Raw genomic sequence first — 15060 nt, 5'->3', positions numbered from 1 at the left:
TCTTTTTCGGCTCGTTCTGTGGCGATGCGTTCCATTTCTATCCTTTCTTTTTCTTTAACAAGGCTTTCCCTCTCCAGCCTCTCTTTTTCGGCTCGTTCTGTGGCGATGCGTTCCCTTTCTATCCTTTCTTTTTCTTTAACAAGACTTTCCCTCTCCAGTCTCTCTTTTTCTGCTTTTTCTCTAGCGATGCGTTCCCTTTCCAGTCTCTCTTTTTCTTTAACGAGGCTTTCCCTCTCGAGCCTCTCTTTTTCAGCGCTTTCCTTAGCGATGCGTTCCCTTTCCAGCCTTTCTTTTTCCGCTTTCTCTTTAGCGATCTTCTCCTTCTCAAGTCTCTCCTTCTCTAACTGTTCCTTCTCTCTGGCTATTCTTTCTCTCTCTTTTGCGATTCGCTCCCTCTCCATCCTCTCCTTTTCAGCCCTCTCTCTTTCCACTCTAACTTTCTCCTGTTGTTCCCTCTCCGCTTTTTCCTTCTCCATCCTCTCTCGTTCCCTAGCTAGGCGCTCTTTCTCCATATTTTCCATCTCTGCCCTCTCTTGATTTAGTCGTTCCCTCTCTTCTTTGGCCAATCTCTCAATTTTTTGCTTCTCTTTTTCCATCCTCTCCTTCACCTCCATTAGGTGCTTCTGTGCTTCCTCCAGCGTCTTCGTCTTCAGCGCCCAGGCCTTCTCATGTTCCTCTTCTTCCTCAGCAAGGAAGGCCTTGATCTCAGCCATTGCCATCCGGGCGATCCTTTTGGCCTCGATCTTCTCGTGGATCATCCTTAGCTCTTCCTTCAGAGCAGAGCGTAGCATGGCTCCTCTGATGGGCCGGGCTATTGGATTTAACCGCAGTTTGAAAACCACTCACAAACACGCCTTTTATCGGCTTGTTAGCGGGATCACACAAAGCAACTTAGGAAGTGTTATAGAAAATAGGGGCGGCACAATGATTCGAAATGTTATCAAAACCGAAATTTAGACTATAGTGCAAAATCCAAATTTGCAGTAAGCACAATTTGGTAAAGGCCAAGTATGTGAAGATAACTGAATGAGGTATAGAGTGGCGATACTGCCCATCTACTTCCGGTCCATGGGACCTTATTTCGGAAAAATTATGTATTGAAGTCAATGGAGAGAGAAAACGTGTCTTTCGATCCCGTTTGAATTGTGCCATGAATTACATATGATGTTTGTCAATCTTAAAAAATAATTTCCATGTCAAAAAAGTCACAGTTTGTCGTAAAACTGTTGAAATATAAGACTATGAAAAATACGCAACTAGAAAGACTACAAATCCCAGAGTGAGAGAGTAAGTGATGTCACAATTGTTTTCCTCCACTAAATAGAGATAGCCAAGATAAGATAACTTTAACAAGATGCCTGTGTGCTTAGTACCAGGTTGTTATCATACCAGCAATGGGTCTTGCTCGTTCTTTCGCTTCCCGTCTGATGAAAGGACCAGGAGTGGCTGGATCAAGTTAGCTACCTAGCTAGTAGCAAGCACGTTAGTTAGCATTACAGCCTTAGCCTTGTCATTTTTATTAGCCTTAACATGAAGTAACATTAAGAAACCCAAAATGTTAAACAGTAAGAGTAGTATATAGTCATATTTCGTGAACCCTTTGAAGAGTACTGTCACACCGGTGTAATCATTCTATAATACACCATTTAAGCCCGGGGGAGAAATGCTAACGCTAACGCTACATTAGCATCGGCGATCTTTTCTACTTCATGCTATCTGCACAAATAGTTGACATTAAACATTAAAAAGATCAGCAGTTCAGAGAGAATCGAAGGAAGGCTGGCAGGCAGCTTTGCATGACATTCTTCTGGACGTGTTTCATTGTGGTGATAGTGAGGGTAGACATGTCCTTTTTTGGCAAGACAGTAGTGGCGGCCATCTTGGTGACGTGTGTTGTTGTGCGGGACCAGAGATGTAGTTCATTGAGCATTTCACACAAAAAATGTGTTACTTCACAGTTTTACGACACATTTTAATTTTTTTGACTTGCAAAATTATCTTTTAAATTGACAAACATCATATGTGTAATTCGTGGCACAATTCAAACGGGATCGAAAGATAATCTTTCTCTCGCCATTGGCTTCAATACATAATTTTTCCGAAATAAGGTCTCATGGAGGTCCACCGGAAGGGGAGGGACTTCACCACTCTATTGTGGAGCTGCACCGGCCTACAAACTTCATTTGGCAAATGCAATATCAGTCAAAATAACGCGATTAGTTATTTTCCAAATCATGCAGAACTATCAAGGAAAGGATTTGAAATAATCACACAGTACATGCAGGTACTGTACTGTTAAAGTCCACTTAAAAGCAAAGTCTATTAGTGTACAAGAAACTTTGTGTGCATCATATATATCAGATGGATATCCCTATTTTTGTATGCAGCTACATAAAAGCCAAAACAAATCCATATACTTTAGGTCATTACATTTATGCTAAAATGATATTAAGTCGATATATTTTATTGAGTTATCGCCCACCTCAAGTTCTTAGTGTTTGATCAAATGTAATTTTTGTGGGTCTGCAAGGCTGTTATTCCAAAAAAAGGTCACACACAAACAACATCCTTTTGGTCAATCAGTTGTTAAATCAAAGCCGTGCTTGAAAATATCAAACGTGCAGATTTTCGTACCTCTGGTTGTGTTTTCTCGAGCATCTTTCTTCTCTGCTTCAGCTAGATACCAAAATATCCAATTATTTTTAAAAAAAAATGACAAAAAGGAAATTGTTGTCTGCTTTTAACCGTTAATAAATAAGTGAAACTAAAACCAACAGATTAAACTAAATCACAAAAAATAATTCAGAGGGATAGATCTACCTTTTGGGAGTTTAATCTCTGGATCAGTGTCTTCTAAAGTCTTCTCTTCTAGAACAATACACACACAATGTTTGCTACCAAAGCTAAAAACAATATCAAAATCATCACACCAGGCAAAGTTGACCAAAACTAGGGTTGCAAAATTCATTAAATATTCAAGATATTTTCGACTGCTTTGAAACCTACAACACACTCCACGGCAAAACAGATTCAACCATAAAAACTGAAGCATTGTCTGCTGGTAAAGTTACGTTTTTGTACATTCAATTTATATATTATTTATGAGTCAATGTTATGTCATACTAAGTAAGAATAGTGTGTAAGTATACCATTTCAAACACAGCCAATACCTAAGAAATGCAAAAACACATAACATTTTGCTAAATATTTTATGTATACCAGCAATGTTGACTTCAACAGAGATATGAGAAGGATAGATATTCTTAGAAGTATAACTGCAAATGCCTAATTAAAGCCATCTGAACACATCACCAGATAAGGTCAATTAAATAATAAATTACACTGTATATTGCCTGAGGTATCACAGTTAATATTTATTTGGTTATTGGCTTCAATAACACAGCTGAAGATTATAAATCATCTTTAAGTTTTCGGTTTTATTGGCATACAGCAATAAAACAAAAATGTTAATAAAGAAAACACAATTTCAAGTCCAATAATTTACCTGAACAACAACACGACAAATGCAAATAAAGCAGGAGTGGACACGTGTTTGTTTGCATGTAGCTTGTGTTATTTTAAGTTTTTTAATTGACGCCTATTGATTGTCTCCTTTAAAGCCTGCAGTGACATGCACACTTCTCAGATTTAGTAAAGGTGGGTAACTAGTTATTTGGGATCAAGCTGTCATGCATTTACGGAACAAAGTGGACAGTACCTTTACTTTTACCCCTCTTCCTCCCCTCTTTCCTGTCCTCTACAACATGTACAAGCACACAGATCAGTCAACTGTTGGCAGAATACTAGTTTGGGAAACTCACAAAAACACACTTTTCGTACGATACCTTTCCTGGGAGAAGGAACTTTTAACTTCTTTTCATCTGCACAGGACAAACAGCAGAGGAAGTTAATGTAAACTAGTATGTCGGTATATTATAGTGTGCTGCCTCGTAAAATCAACTCCATTCAAGAAGAATCAACCCCCACCTGCCCAAAAAGCTATTTAAACAAACATTTTTATTCTGTTTTATTGCAGATTTCACTAGCTTCGTTTACACTTACATTTCTGTCAATATATGGCTTAACGAAGAGTTTAATCTGGTACTGTTTCCTGTTTATTCCTGACCAACACAACTTAGCTTAATGGGAAAATCAGTGTATTCAGGTTTGAACCATTTTACAGCAACACAAATTGTCAGAAAAAGCAGAGGTGAGAGTAATCACATTATTGTGAATATAAAAATGGTGTTAAGGAAATCAGAAAGTGCCAACAATTCAAGCATATTAGTGCAAACAGACTTATCACAGAAAACATTTTTTAAAACAAACAGTCATTGCCAAGTTACGGTCCTAGATGATATTTGGAGGAATGTTGTTTTTTACTTTTTTCTGGCCCCTGACTTCCACGGCAGATATTTTGTGTAATAAATAAATAATAAAATAAAGCTAGGATAGAAATTAAATACATTTTTACATTCTTGAATGTCAAATTTAAAAATACCGCACATGTCCTCAACACAGCCTGCCTGCAACTGTACCAAGACCTGAATATAACGAAACTAATACAACATATAAAACTAAATAATTAATGAAAGAACCAATTTTACAATCTTAAATGTCAGAGTGAAGAGTATCCACCCTCACACAAACTGATTTAAAAACAGTCCCTTCCTACAACTGCATCGTCACATGAAGATAACGTGACTATGACAAAACTACTAATTATTTAGTAAATTAATTTAAAATATTTTATGTCCAGGACTCTTAAGGTGATTTTAGTAGATACAAATAAACAAAGCCTAAAACTGAGTGCAAAATGTACACAAAAATATTGGAAAAAAATCCAAATGTATAGTCCTATACTGTAAGAAGCAACATTGAAGATAAAAAAACATTAATTAATTAAACATTAATTTTTAAAATCTCTCAGATTTGTATTCTGAGAATACACACGAACCAAAATATGTAACATTTCCAAGCTACGATAACATATTTGCAGGAAGGTCCTTTTTAAAATGAAATGTTATTAAATTAAATTAATGAAAACGTATTTTACATATTAATTTTAGGTGCAAACTATTCCTGCTGATTAACGGCTTTATTGACCCAAAACGAGTGTTTTCAGGTAACTTAAATGTACTTTTAAAAAGGACTGTTTCCCAGTTTGGACCTGCAGCTGAAACCAGGTCCATCATGGCCTCTACAACCCCCGCCCAACCCTCCTTATGATTGGTCGGTAGTGGGACCACAGATCCTTGCTATTGGCTGTGGGCTCTGCTTCCTGTCCTGCTATTGGTTCTGAAGGTCCAGTTTGACCTGTTTGACCTCCCCGTCATCAGAGGAGGTCGTGCCACCCTCCTCCTCTTTCTCCTTCTCCTCCTTTTTCTCCTCCTTCTCGCCCTGCTCTACAGGCGAGGACACTACGTCATAAAGGAAGGTGAAGAAGCCATACATCCAATCAGAGCCCTCGTCTGCTAAAATATCAAGAACCTCTTCAAGAGACTCGGCGTTCGGGCTACCGTCCCCATCTTTGGTCAAGCCTGACGAGAGAGAGAGAGAGAGGGAAGACATGCAGAGAGGAGGGAGGGAGGTGGTGTTGTAAAGGAAAAGGAGGCAAAGGAAGAGATGGAGGGAGGTGTAAAAAAAATGGAAAGTGACCGTAACGAAAACATAAAATAAAGGATGAAGCGGGAAAGAGAAAGATAGAGTTAAAGATGTTGAATATGAAGCATAGACAACAATAAATACGTTTTAACTTCCTGTCTCAGTCTCGTCAGGCTTCCTGTCTTAAACCAAAGAACGGCGGAGGACATCTTTCCTCGAATAAACTTTTAAAAAACCACATCTGCAATTAGGACTGGTTTTGTAAGAAGGACTGTCTGATACAAATAATAAATAAATGACACACTTTCTATACATAAGTGAATTAAATGTAAACAAAGTTAAAAGATGATTAAAAGTTAGTACAGGTCTTTTGAACACCTCCTTTAAATATCAGAAAGGTTCCAACTGTTAGTGTTCGTGTATTTTCAAACGTCATGATGCCGATTTTCTTTCTTACAGGCAACAAAAGAAAATCCCTGCTTTAGTAAACCACAATAGGAAGACTGGTTAGTGGTTACTGTTTAAAACTGAGGCACTCCAACTCAACTGTAAACCACATCAGTCAGGCATCAAACGGATACAACAGGCACAGATATAATAAATAAAAAAGGTAACTTGCCGAGAAGAACTTTAGCATCCTCCACGTCAAAGTCTCCGTCCCCGTCAGTGTCGTAGGCCGTCAGTTTGCCTGAGAGGAGAACCAAAAACTCACAATAAATATACCACTCGGGCTGGAAAATAAGATTATTTTTAAACTTTGAATGATTTGTTTTAATGCAATTTTGATGCAAGTGGAATCTTCTGTTGTAAGAGATTAACAATTGCTACGTCCACACAGAGGAAGCATTTTCTAGTTAAGAACTGTGGAATTGTACTGATATTATTCAAGTGTTTTGAACGTCTTTGGATATGTATGCAGCAATTTCAGAATATGCGACTTTATTGCAATTTGAGACACACATTTGAGCATTTTACAAAAAAAACAATACAGGATTTATGGCCAAAAGACAAAGGAGTAACATGCTACTTTCAAAAATTATAAAAGATATGCACAAATATCACAACACCAACATTTTCAAGAAGGTGGTTATGAGAAATGAAAATAGGAGGCTGTTTAAGCACAGTTTCATTCAGTCAAAATGTAATATATTCATTTTCACTATTCAGAAATGTATAGCAATCTTCTTGCATTCCTAAGAAGATGAGACATTAGAAAGTTATTAACATGTACAAGAAAATGAAAAAAGGTGATATTATAATGACCCCCTAACCAACACAGCATATACTGTATATTCAATGTATACTGTATAGTCATGCAAGGATCTTTAGTTAAAAAAAGCAAGTATTTATGGTCTACAACAATCAGTGTAGTTACTGGAGTTGAATTTTTCTTAATTTCATCCATTTGTACACTGCTAATACGAAGTACACATAGCACAGCATATTAAAAGCAGCACATAACAGTATGTCAAAAAGCACGAGCATGAAGTATTAATTTAGAACGTTAAAGTTGAAGGAAGAGGAAGGATGTGGTGGAGGAGGACGCTCTCTGTAACGTTAATACGTCTGTCATCTCTTTGTGACCCATAAAACTACTAAATCTCCACAAGGGGCTTACTTCAATATAAAATAATCCAAGTTAGTGAGATTTGTTTTTAGAAATATACAACCAGAACAACATCTGGAAACACATTTTTGAAATGGCTTGATATGAAATCTCATACTTTTGATTTAAGTATATATTATGCTTTTCTTCTAAAAGTCCTTTTTGCAGATGAGCAAACTTACTGCTGTGTGAGGTTATCTGTTCACTGCCTCTCTGCAGATTGTAGTTTCCCATGTTCTCATTTTGGTTTAGTAAGAAACCACAGTTTAGTTTCTCTTTCTCTTGCTCTGTCTGCAGTCATTTACATACGTGCTAAACACCAACACCATCATAGTATTTCCTCATCTGAAAAGGTGATGTTAGATGTGTCAGGGTGGGGTGGTATGAGGAACTTGAGCCCTTATCTGGTGTCATTTTCTATACTCTCTTTATATACGCCAGACTCCATTGAAAAAACGGTAACTTAACCCCTCACAACACAGAGGTTCTGGTCGGCTCCTGCCTGAATCTTTGGGTTCTTTTTTCTGTTATTGGGTGCCTTTACAGGTTAGCTTGAATTCACATTAGATTATTTGAATTAGCATTTTTTTCTTAACTCCAGCATTTTTACACAAGGTTTATTTTACATCTTCATTACTAAGTCAAAACTCACTTTAATTCAACTCTTTCCTTCCCATCTTAACCTCAGAAACTCATGATATTGTTAGGAGGATATGGTGAAACACACAGTGGAACGAGGAGCTGTACGACTGCACTTTAAATCTTGACCGTGTACCTTGCAAAACTTCTGAAAAGTTAAAGCGAAACTCCTTCGCTCTGGCTGCATGAAGAGAAAACACAGAGAGGAAGGAGGAAGAAGACAATAAGGGCTATGCTGTGAAAAGGGCTGAATTAGTACAAAGAAATACAGATTAAAAACAGACACAGGGCTGCATCATAACTTATTTCAAATGAATATGCCAACAATTAGATTAACACTGCAGATGTTTCACTTTTGTTATATATTTTACAGATCATGCAGCCCTGACAGACTTTAGTCACAGAGCAGAGAGAGGAAACACACAAGTCCAATTGAACATACAACACAGCTCAGTTAACACAGAGAGCTCCATAAAGCAGGAATGTAAACCTGACACAGAAAAAAGTTATATCTCATATCGTGAGTCAAACATGTCATCTGACACGTACAGCAGAGTGTGTGTGTGTGTGTGTGTGTGTGTGTGTGTGTGTGTGTGTGTGTGTGTGTGTGTGTGTGTGTGTGTGTGTGTGTGTGTGTGTGTGTGTGTGTCTGTCTGAGAGGAAGAGCTTGTGAAAGCGCTGTATGACTGTCATAACCACATAAAGACAGATGTTGGTTCCTGTATGAAAACCTTGAAACATACTGTCTGACGTCTGAGTGTGAGTGTGAGTGACAACACAACACTATCAGCAGCCACCATCCTCAAAATAAGAAACCGACTTCGTATTTTTAAAGATTCCATTTTTTTTCCTTCTATTTCAGACGTTAACATTTTGATTCATAACATCTAATTCAATTAAACTCTCAAGACTTTTAAAGCAGAAGAGAGAATCATGGAATTTCCCTAGTATTGGTATAGTCTGCTAATATCCCGACATCCCAGGACTGCATGTTTCTTGCACCTATAAAAGTCACAATTATCCTCTAACTTACCAATGACACTGTCGTAGTCCACAACATCGAAGTAGACGACGGCCACGGAGCTCCAGACTCCCAGCAGGGCGAGGACTACAAACCAGGTGAACATGGAGTACTTAGCCCCTTCTCCTCCTCCTCCTCCTCCTCCTCCTCCTCCTCCTCCTGCTGCTGCTGTTGCATCTCCTCCTGATCCTCTCTCCGTCCTCTTTCCATTCTTGCTATCCACTGGCACTGACTTTCCTTCTGGAGACATGAAAATCAAATCAAAGTTATATAGCCAAAGATTTTAAAATGACACATTGGTCTAAGGGGGGCTTTACAGATTTCACATTTGAAAAACAAACACCCATAATTCATTCGGAATATTTCATAAACCTCAGGAAGAAAGTTAGACAGGGGATCTCTTTGGAACAGATGCTTTTTGCATAGAATATATTTACAATCAATTTAACCGAAGACAGTATTTTACAGTGTCTGGTAAGAGGGAATCTCAAAGCTTAAATATGTAGTTTTATTCAGTTATGATGTAAGAAAAAACACTCTTATATATTGTATATAAAACATAATTGACTTATGTCCTTATAAAAAGGGTTTTTAAGTATGTATTCATTGTGCCACTTGATAAAAAGACAATATGGCAGGAGCAGAAAGGGGCATGCCGACACAGGAATAGAGTGAGAGACCTGCAGTCAACATGACCCTGACATAAAGAGAGAAAGAGAGAGAACAGCTGTTTGTACACCACTGACAACTAGAATAGCTTCATCTAATGAACATGAATGGCCTTAATGTTAAAGGCAGAAACAGAAATAGCTTGGTATATTGTTAGCATGGTGCCGAGTTGTTTCTAAAAGCTAAAAGGTTTTTGTTTCTGCAGTGATGCAAGTCCTGGGTACAACAAGTGTGCATGGGGTCGTTAAAATGTTTTATTTAAAGAGGTGTTAATGCAAGAGGTGGAATATCAACCAATAGAGCTTCAGGAGCTAACCAGGTAAAGGTCCAATTCATCCTTTTTAACACAACGTGGAAGCTCTTAGTCTTGGATAAACACTAATGGAATATCCAGTTCTTTGAAGAAGAAAAAAGAATAGACTGAATGTGGGATGCCAATAGCATGCGGAACTATAATTAAACTGCCTTTCAAATGCATTTGACTTCCGATCGACCCAATCTGCTTATACTGCAAACAAGACCTAAGTAAACATATATACATGTACATTCAGGAGCTCTAGGTCCCAATAATGAATTCTAATAATTGATGCAGAACATTGTCAATCTGTGGGAAATGATCTAGTTTTTGGAAAAATATCCATAAAAAGGTACTAGTTTGGAAATATAAACGCTCCAAGACTTAATACACCCATTCAAAGCTTCAAATGCTGTTAGTGAGCAGGCAAGGAAATAGAATATGAAATTAAATAAATATCAGATTTTCTGTTAATACTTTAAGATGGACCAATTTAAAATCAAGCCATACCAGGAGATATAATGAAAGGAAACTGCCAATGTCTAAACATGCCAAACCAAGACAAATAGAAACCATGAACCACTGGATCCAATTTACACCAAGAAACAACTCTAACCCAACACTGGGAGGCTGGTATTGTGAAAATAAGCTAGAGGATGTATTAAGTTTGCATTGAAAGTATACTCAGGGCATAAGCCAACCCAAAACAATCTATCCACAACAAACCAAACTACAAAGTTATCCATCTGTATATCACGAGATCTACCATGCCAAAACCAAACCAATTCATGCCTTGTTACCCAAACAATTAATTTCACTGTAAGGCTTTTATTGTGAAATGAAGCTACAGGATGTATTTTAATTTCCATTAAAAGCATGCCACAAAGTTCAAAAACCCAAACCAAACCAATGTAAACCAGGACAACCCAAACTATGGTTAACTTCTCAGTTTAAACACTTAACCATACCAAACTAAACCAATCCATGCCAAACCGAGCTCACAAACTCTTCATACCTGTCTCCTGAACAACAGGCTGCACCTCCACTTCCATCTGAGGGGCCTCTTCCTCTTTAACGCTCCCTAACCGGGCCAAACCAGGCAAGATAAGAACCAAACCAGACCAAACCAGGTCAAATCTAAAATCCTTCACCAGGCCTACCTGTCTCTTGGATCTCCTCCTCTTCCTCTGATAAACCTATCAGTGGCTCCTCTTCTTCAGTGTACACCTCGTCCTCCTCCACCTCCTCCTCCTCGTTTTCAGCATTGATCTCCTCTACAGGAGGTGAGGAGGAGCCGTAGTGGCGGTAGCGTTGCATGTCTTAAAAAAAGGTGCCAGAACCAGGCAAATGCAGGCTAAACCACCATCACAATGAATTACAAATATGTGTACCAGAATATAATACGATGGAAACCTTTATTCCAGTCTGAAAAATAGAAATTAAAGGGTGCCAAAACTATTCAGACTTTCTGAAAAGACAACCAAGCACTTGAGGAAGACTGTAGTAGTTTCAATAATAGTTGCACACTAAACCACCATTGCAAAGAATAACAAACTTTTAAAATAAAAAAAAGATTTTCCACACTGAGAAAATAAGAATTACACAAAATCCAAACTATTTAAACTTTACAAAAGATAACAAAGTAGTGTACAAAAAAGGGTTTTGTTGAAGGGATAAAAATAGAAGAAATACAAATATTCCAAATGATGAATCGTCCAAACCAGCATAAAGATAGTGTCAGTGAAGGAGAAGCACAGAAAGTGACAGAGAAATAAAGAGCTCCTCCTCTTCCATCCAGAACCTGATCCACACTATTATTAGAGTGTGTGTGAGTGTGTGTCTGTGTGCGAGATACCATTGAGGACAGAATAGCCCACCAATAACCTTGACACTTGTTTGCACACACACACACACACACACACACACACACACACACACACACACACACACACACACACACACACACACACACACACACACACACACACACACACACAGAGAATTAAAGGGACAGTATGTGCAATCTGCAGATCATGTTATACTTCACAAAGTGAATTCTTATCAATGCAAGTTTTTTTTGGAAGTTGTTCTACACCAGATCATATTTTATTTAAATACTTCAAGTACTTGACACGGCTTACTTTAACGCTGAAACTGAACACCTTGGACTGTACTGAGGGGAATTGCACAATTAATCAATGATGGTTGCAGCTTGACCTTAACTTACTAGATAATATATATACAATTTACAGAAATGTGCCAAATGCCTCTAATGCATCAGCCTTAAAACAAACAAGTGCATACACTAGTATTTAAATAGGAAATATCCAGTAGCTTTCAACCATTAGAAGTAAAAAAAAAATGTAAATAGAAAATGAATGAGTTTTCCCAATTTTTAAACTCTGAATATCAAAATGTAATTTAACTACAATGGTGTGCAAATATGGGGTGTGGGAGAATCACAAGAATAAATGTAGTAACAACAAAGATGTAAAGCAATAAGGATGAGAAGGTCCCTGAACTCACAACAGTCATATTTATAATAACAGAAATATTTGTGTACTATTATGTGATCATGATGAAGCTTTGCTCTGATTATTAAACAACCTTTAATGTTTATGTCAGGCCTATACATGTAATATAATGTGGATTTGTCTTACTCAGTCTTCAACCCCTAACTGCTGTCTGTTAAAAAGTTAATAGCTTTTTAGCTTTTGTTAGCCAAGCAAACCATCATCTATGGTAGCTAGGTTAGCTTAGCGTCATTTAGAGGGCTCACTTCCATGTTACCGCTGGACAAGCAAGTTATCAGTCACACAGAGCATTATTTTATCTATACTTAACCATTTTGTTTAGTTGGACAGCCAAATTCAACACAGTATTCGGGATATATTGACTGCTAGCAAAGAAATTGCTTAATTAGCCCCGAATTCTTGCTTAGCGAGAACGTTAAACCAGACTCTATTGAAAATTCGTGCAGTTAAATATTATCTTGTTTAGAGCCAAAGCAAACCATTTTAATAACACACATTCAAACATTTGCATAAATAAATACAACCCACTAATCAATTCGGCATAGGTGAAAAACACAAATTGTCTTTAATTGACTGAAATATTATGTTTTACATCCGGTTAAAACTGTTTCTACACACCCAGCAGGACGCGCATTGTCCTCAAGAGGATAGTGGGAACCACGGAGGATCCAGCAGAGAAAGCGGTCAATTTTGTTGCATATCGTGTCGGTATGTAAGCCGAATTGAAGAAAATATACAAATCACTTATTTAAAACATTTGCCTTCGTTCTGCGTTAAACGCATATTTGCCAATAGGTGTAAGACTTTAAATTGCAGGAAAATGCTACCGAAATATGGGAGAAATATGGGAGAGGTGCGTCCATGGGTCGGAGATTCCAGCAAGAAAAGGGTACTGACCTTTTTTGGAGTGGGTTTTGGGAGTCCTTTTCTGGGCCATTGCTTCGTAAATTCTGCAATGTAACTTTTCAGGCTTGCAGCTACGAACTAAAAAGCTAATATATCTGTAATTGAGACAAACACATGAGAAGTAAGCTCTACTGCTCGCTTAATTTTCTGCGTTCTCATTGATGAAGCTACGAGTTGTCCAAGAAATTCACGTCCTCACTTGGATACCAGTAAAGCCAAAGTCCATAGTAACCGTGATGGACCTTACATTCAACCAATCACAGCCAGAGTGGGTGGGTTTTCAGGATTCTGGACCAATCAGGTTTCGGTGCAGGTTCCCAGCGTTGTCCCCTCTCTTTGGAAATGATGAAAAACGTGGCAGCAGAGGAAGAGGAGTCTTAACATCTGGGCGGAGAAATAATGATGAATATTTTAATACACTTTTTTGGTACACATAATGCATTAAATGATATGTTTTAGTTTACATTTCAATGGCATAATAAATTAAAAAAGAAGAAATAGAACCACATTATAAGAAAAAACATCACATTGAAGTATACAAAAACATATTCTTAACAAGACTTTGAATTATTTTACAAGCATTATAAAGACAAATCATTATCATAAAATCTAATTAGAGTTAAATAAAGTGAGCAGCTCCTCCTACAGTATTTACCGTCCTACTTCACTAGAATGTTTATTAGGGACGCAAACTCTATGTAAACCGTACAGAGCAGTGTTATTCTGCAGAGGGCGCTGTGGTATAACTTTTAGACAGTCCCTCGTCCATCAGGCTGAAATGATTGTGTATCATCACTTTATTATTCTGAATTGTTTGTAGTTTTTGTAATGTTCTACTGCATTTCTCACATATCTTTTTACAGAGAAGACATAGAATACATTTGAAGCATCTAGAAAGCCAAACCAATTAGATTATTTGGAGAAAACAAAATGTATTCTGCATCTTTAAAGGAAATGTGTGAGCTTCAGGGTTATCAAGGGTCTGAATTGTTGGACTGTATAAATGACTATACTGTCTAAACAACTCTATAAAGGACTTTATATTTGTGCAATCTTTGATTTCACTTTGAGATTTCCATATTTGACGTATTTTATTCATCAAAAAGTGTCTTAGCAGCATCAGAGCATCATGATTCCTGGGACACTAAAAAAGAAAACTGGGATACATGTCAAAATCCCTACATATTACTGACTAATTAAAGTAATAAAATAACACAATATCTTCTCGATCTGAAGAACTGCAGTTAACATATTTGTTGCTGAGCCTAATTTAGATGTCTGAAAGAAGCTATAGAGACTGATAGGTGTTACGGTGTTACAGTGCTCTCTCTCACACACACACACACACACACACACACACACACACACACACACACACACACACACACACACACACACACACACACACACACACACACACACACAGTTTGCTAATGAAGACCATGGGTCACATACCAGCCACCCATGAACCAGGCATTAACCACTCAACAAAGACACAACACACGCACACATGCACGCACACACTCACACACATGTATATTGTGTCTGCTGAGAGAAGCCTTATTAAATCTCATTAGAGGTGTGAATAGTTTCTAAAATTAAGAAAAAACTGTCCGGTATGTATGTCATTTTCTATTAAGTGTTAAAAGAAAATGTATGAGACTTTGACAAGCTTACAAACCAGACAAGTGTTAGTTTATCGTTATATATAAATCTATACTTTGATAATAGTGTACATAAAGGTAATCAGCTGTTTAAGTAACAATGTGTCTGCGTGTTGATGAAA

The 15060-nt window shown here is 37.5% G+C and overlaps 1 protein-coding gene across 1 annotated transcript; it reads right to left on the bottom strand.

Moving 5' to 3' along the window:
* Positions 1-8: 8 nt before the first annotated feature.
* Positions 9-11462, bottom strand: LOC104957580 (uncharacterized abhydrolase domain-containing protein DDB_G0269086-like; the record flags this gene model as incomplete). Its single annotated transcript, XM_010785224.1, has 10 exons — positions 10995-11462; positions 10850-10915; positions 8883-9110; positions 7986-8030; positions 6224-6292; positions 3846-3881; positions 3719-3757; positions 2821-2868; positions 2635-2676; positions 9-811 (listed from the first exon to the last, which is right to left on the bottom strand). Coding segments are annotated over exons 1-10 (1533 nt in total), but the record flags the coding sequence as incomplete, so codon positions are not given.
* Between the last annotated feature and the right edge of the window lie 3598 nt (positions 11463-15060).

Source organism: Notothenia coriiceps, unplaced genomic scaffold (genome assembly GCF_000735185.1).
Source record: "Notothenia coriiceps isolate Sejong01 unplaced genomic scaffold, NC01 NC01_scaffold00027417, whole genome shotgun sequence".
Classification (NCBI taxonomy): domain Eukaryota; kingdom Metazoa; phylum Chordata; class Actinopteri; order Perciformes; family Nototheniidae; genus Notothenia; species Notothenia coriiceps.
This window is presented reverse-complemented; position numbering and strand designations above follow the sequence as displayed.